The sequence below is a fragment of the Limulus polyphemus genome, unplaced genomic scaffold (assembly GCF_000517525.1).
Source record: "Limulus polyphemus unplaced genomic scaffold, Limulus_polyphemus-2.1.2 Scaffold6941, whole genome shotgun sequence".
Lineage (NCBI taxonomy): Eukaryota > Metazoa > Arthropoda > Merostomata > Xiphosura > Limulidae > Limulus > Limulus polyphemus.
The window spans coordinates 37,243-42,367 of record NW_013672551.1 but is presented as its reverse complement, the minus strand read 5'-3'; the positions used below and the strand labels follow the sequence as shown (position 1 = coordinate 42,367).

The 5,125-nt window shown below is 29.2% G+C and overlaps 1 protein-coding gene across 1 annotated transcript in view; it reads right to left on the bottom strand.

The window, feature by feature from the left end:
* Positions 1 to 3,360: 3,360 nt before the first annotated feature.
* The window catches only part of LOC106474197 (serine/arginine-rich splicing factor 1-like), a 38,085-nt gene continuing 36,320 nt past the window's right edge, over positions 3,361 to 5,125 (bottom strand). Inside the window, exon 3 of the mRNA XM_013934888.2 lies at positions 3,361 to 3,552. Coding sequence (XP_013790342.1) covers positions 3,371 to 3,552 — 182 coding nt within the window. The 3' untranslated portion in view covers positions 3,361 to 3,370. The remainder of the gene's footprint in view (positions 3,553 to 5,125) is intronic.

Below are 5,125 nucleotides of genomic sequence, written 5' to 3'. Positions count from 1 at the left end.
ACAACCAAAAACCAACTTTGAAGAGCGATCTACTCCAAGTTTTGAAGTAAGAGTGGGCAAACATCCCACAATCTAAAATTGACAAGATGATCAATGAACTCCACAAAGCAAAAGGAAGATCTACTAGATATTAATTTAGTTATAAATATATCAATTCATGTGATTTTTTCTGAAAAGGTGGTGTCTGTTTACTTGTGACCACGCTGTGTAGACATACCTCATCAAATAAGAGGTTCTTATTTTATATTCTAGCCTTTCAATTTGTAAAAACAACAGACTTTATATCTGGACATCACAAACATCTAATATGAACCAAAGCTGTGTTCAACATAACAATTGACACACAAAAATCGATATTTAAGAATTTGTTTTTAATATTTACTTTTAAATTAAGAAATTAACTAATGTATAATACTAAAATTTGAAATATAATCGACAATTTGATACCAAACTTACAAAATATATTCATAAAAATGTAGTTCAATAACATTTTGAAATAAGTCTATAAATGTGATTATATGTCCTTTGACCCTCGACCACATGAAAACACATAGTGATAAGAGTTAAAAGGGAGTTCAACCAGAACATAAACAGTGCACATACATTAATTACTGGTTGTTCAGATAATGGTTGTTCACAAGATTTTCATATTTACGTTTCATATTAGTCCATTAATTCAAATTTCTACGCCATGGATTGTTTTACCAATTAAAAAAGCATGATACAATTTTAAAAATTTACCCAGCATTAAAACAATATAAAGTCTAATGAATATAGATTAATTCACTGGCTTTAGGATCAACAGTTTATGTATTCACAAATGCAGTACTGACAAAACTTACAAGAGAGCAAGCCTTTCTCTTTTAAAGGGGTAACTTAAAAGAAAACCTGAGAAAAAAACTCATCTATCACCCACAAATCTAAATTTGTGGCAACTACTTGGAAAAATCATATCAAAGATTTCATTCAAAGAAGGATTAGCTGTTAAGATGCTGATGCCTTCTAAAATAAGCTGTTTTAACTCTCTCACCATAGAGTTGGTCAAATCGACCAAGTTCGTAACCATTTTGTATTCATTACAGTTGCCATACTATAACTTTTAATACAGTATGTGTACCTTCATAAAATTTGCCAGATTTTCAGTACACATTACAATTCTTTTGTACACCAAAGATCAGATTTTTAAGAGGCTATTTTTATTAAAGAATTGGTTGTGAATATTTTGAATCTTTTTCTCTTTTACTACTTCTAGTGCAAATTGATTTTCATGTTAAGATTAAAAATACTTTTCTTTGTATCAAAAATCTCAGATTTCTTTTGCATAATCTTTAAAACATTCTAAATAAATTTCAAAGATTTTTTCTTCGGTAAAACTTTATATTTTACCTGTTAATTTCTCAACCTTAATTTTATACAAGTTGATCAATTTCACCAACCTTGGAACTACAAAAATCTAAACTACCCTAAACTTCAAACTGTAACATGAAACTACATTTGTTTATCCTAAATAGATGTAAACTCATAGCAGTATACATCTATTGATATTTAAATTTTATTGTTTTAGTTTTGTGCCATATAAGCTGTAAGTCACACAGCAAATGTGCAGCTTCATCACATTATCAAATTAGATAACATACGGACTACTCGTTAGCTGCTTGCAAGCGTACCTTATGAAAAATTATTAGTACTCTTTATTTTACCTTATCTAATCTAAAAAGTTTCCAATTTTCACATTTTAGCTACTTTTATAATAACAAGTAAAGATTACACGTGAAAAATAAATATAGTACTTACCTGGGTCTTTTTTTATGCCTTTGATTGTCGATGACACTTAACCCCACTTTTTCTTATTATACTAATGGTACTAGTGCATTAAATTTTTTATTTAATTAAATAATGCACCAAAGAACACAGAATAATAACAAGTAAAAAGCATACAATGTTCCATAACCATCACAATTTTTCTGGCTTTCTAACTATGCGAGAAGAGCCATTAAAAATTCAGCTAAGCTTGTCCACGTGTTTCCTGTGAGAATAAAGTTTGAATTGAAAGCAAAATTGAGAATTCCCTGTAGAGAAAACAATGTTATATAATATTACATTTGATAGATTAAAACCTTGGCTTTCTGTTGGTTATAAGTAATAAATATTAAATGTTAGAGAGAACTATTGGCAATTTCTGAAAGAAAGGATGTGACAGGTGGGCATGGCAAGAGGGGTTTGATCTTCTAATTTTTGCTCTGTAACTAAATACGACTGAAGGCTATGAAAATTATACTTTGAGTGATGACGACATTATAATAAGTAATTTATGTTATATTTCATACTTCTTAGAGGGGTAGTGAATAAATCAAAGCGGGAATGCCTAGAGAGAAAATGTCACAATTCTCATGATAAGGGAAATTTGGAGTTTTTGTTTAATACTGCATTATAAAAATAAGAATTTAAACCTTATATACTGTTAGAATTTGATTTACTAGCTGTATTTTTAGATCAGATTTATTCATATGCCATAATAATAATAAAGCAGTTTAAAAAGTTTTATAACTCACTAAAACCTTGTGACGTGTAAAAAAAGATGCTCGTGGCAAGAGGGTTAAGTTTGCAGTACCTGTATATGAAGCTTCCACAATGAGATAAAAATTAATAAAGAAATCTATTTTGCAATACTTATAGTATGTGTAAAAGTTTTATTAAAAAATTAACATTACATACTAATAAAACAAATTCTAAATTTAAAAGTTAAAACATTAATTCTTACTTCTAAAATATTCTAGTTTGAAACTGCCTGTGAGCTTAAAGAATTGAGTCAAGCTGCAAGTTCAGGGATTTCAAATATATATTTTTTTCAATTTAATAAAGTGAAATATTTTGTATTTTACATGTACTTTTAAAGTTTTGAAACCTGAGACTTAAAAATTTACTTCAAAATACATTTTTCCAAACCTTCAATATGAAGCCAAACAATTCTAAATAGGCTTTCAACAAACTGATGAAGCAATAATGATCACACCAATGGATTAAAGTAATGCTGATCACTATAAAAAATATACCCTTTCTTATATTTACTACATTATTTATTATATATTACCTATCTGCATTGAGTTGTAAGGCTTAATACTGTTTTAATGACAAGTTATTTGCATATTTAATTTTGTTTTTAATTCCACCACTAAACACAATGTTCATTACCAGCTTATAGCAACTTGCTAACTTTTCTAAAAAACATTTGATAACTTATTCTAGCTATTACCACAAAACTACAATAATTAACTTCATTGCCTTACTATTACAAAAATATTTTATTTTGTAAGCTACATTGTCATAAAGCTTAAAGAATGACTTAATATGAACCTGTTTCTAGGACTATTTAACTTACTTCATGGGACCGAAACCTTGAGTCATCCAATTTTTTTACAGCATATTTCATGTCCTCATATCTCAGAAACTCCACCACACCAGTTCCATCCTTGTAAACATCTGCATAACACACATCTCCAGCTTCTCGCATATGATCCTTCAAATCTTGCCAACTTCCCGTAGGAGGTAATCCTGAAAATGAGAAAGTTTCAAGTACTTAAGATATTTTTCAAAAATGTTAAACAAATAACCCATCAATTCCTTTCACAATATTATTTAAATATAGTCATTTTTAGATCCTAAAAGATAAAAAGAAATTCCACATATGCACAGTGTCAGTTTGAAGCAAAAGATGTCGACCTATTAACTCTCTCAACAAGGGCTCAGTAGATTTGACTGACCACACGAACTCTTTGTACTCGTTTAAAGTCTTTATAGATCTATTACTTTTAGCTTTCATTATAGTACGTATATTTTCACAAAATTTGTCAGTCTTTCAGTTGACTTTATAAGTCTTTTATATACAAAATCATATTTTTTAATGAAATATTTTTAATAAACTAAAATAAAGATTTGTCCATGAATACACTGAGTATTTGTTTTGAATAGTCTGTGTGTATAGTGATTATCATGTTAAGATTGTTTTATTGCCCTTTGAACCATGTCTAACTACTATCCACGTCATCATAAGTTGTAAATCACATTACACTATCAAATTATATTATCCACAAGCTGTTCACGCGCATGCCTCGTAAAACATTTATATTATTTTGTTTATTTTCCTAATCTAATCTTAACTAACTTAAAAAGTTCCCTATTTTTACAATTTAGTTAATTTTATAATAATAAATAAAGAATAAATATGAAAAACAAGAAATAAAGTACTTACCCAATCTTCTTTTTTTCTTGCTGTCGATTGTTGATAAGAGTTAACCCAATTTTTTTTTCTACTAATTTTTATTTAATTAAATAATGCTACAAAGAACATAGACTAATAACATGCAAAAAGTAGACAATTTCTCCTAACTCTCAAAATGTTTCTGGCTTTCTAACTATGAGACAACAGCTGTTACAAATTCATCCAAGCTGGTCGTTGGCTAACTCCTCTTTTCAAGGGAGGTGATAAAAATTGTCCCAATAATTATAGACCCATTAGTCTTGCATCACTTGTGAGAAAAAAATCTGGAAAGTCTGTTAAAAGATGCTTTGCAAAGTCATTTAACAAAGTTTCGAATTTTATTGAATACTCAATATACAAATCTTTTAACATTCTTTAAAAAGGTTACTGCTTATGTAGATCAGGGTAGGGTGTAAACTTGGTGTATCTGGATTTTCAGAAAGCATTTGACAAGGTGCACATAAAAGGCTTTAAAAAAAAAAGCTCTATAAGTGTGGAGGATAAGTTAGCAAATTGGATAGAAGAGTGGCTGGATGGAAGAAGGAAGAGGGTTGTTACAAATGGAGTTTAGTCAAACTGGATTAATGTCACAAGGGGGGCACCTCAGGGCTCAGTCTTCGGACCTTTGCTCATTTTGATTTACATCAGTGACATAGATGAAGGGATAGTCAATAAATTACTTTGCAGATGATATTAAGATCTTAGTTGTTGCTAGCTGTGAAGAGAATGCTGCTGATTTACAAAAGGATTTAGATCATTTAGTGAGTTGAGCAAATAAATGACTGATGGGTTTTAATTATAATAAATGCAAGATAATACATGTGGGTTATCATAATTTGAATTATAAGTCTAATTTGAATGGGAATA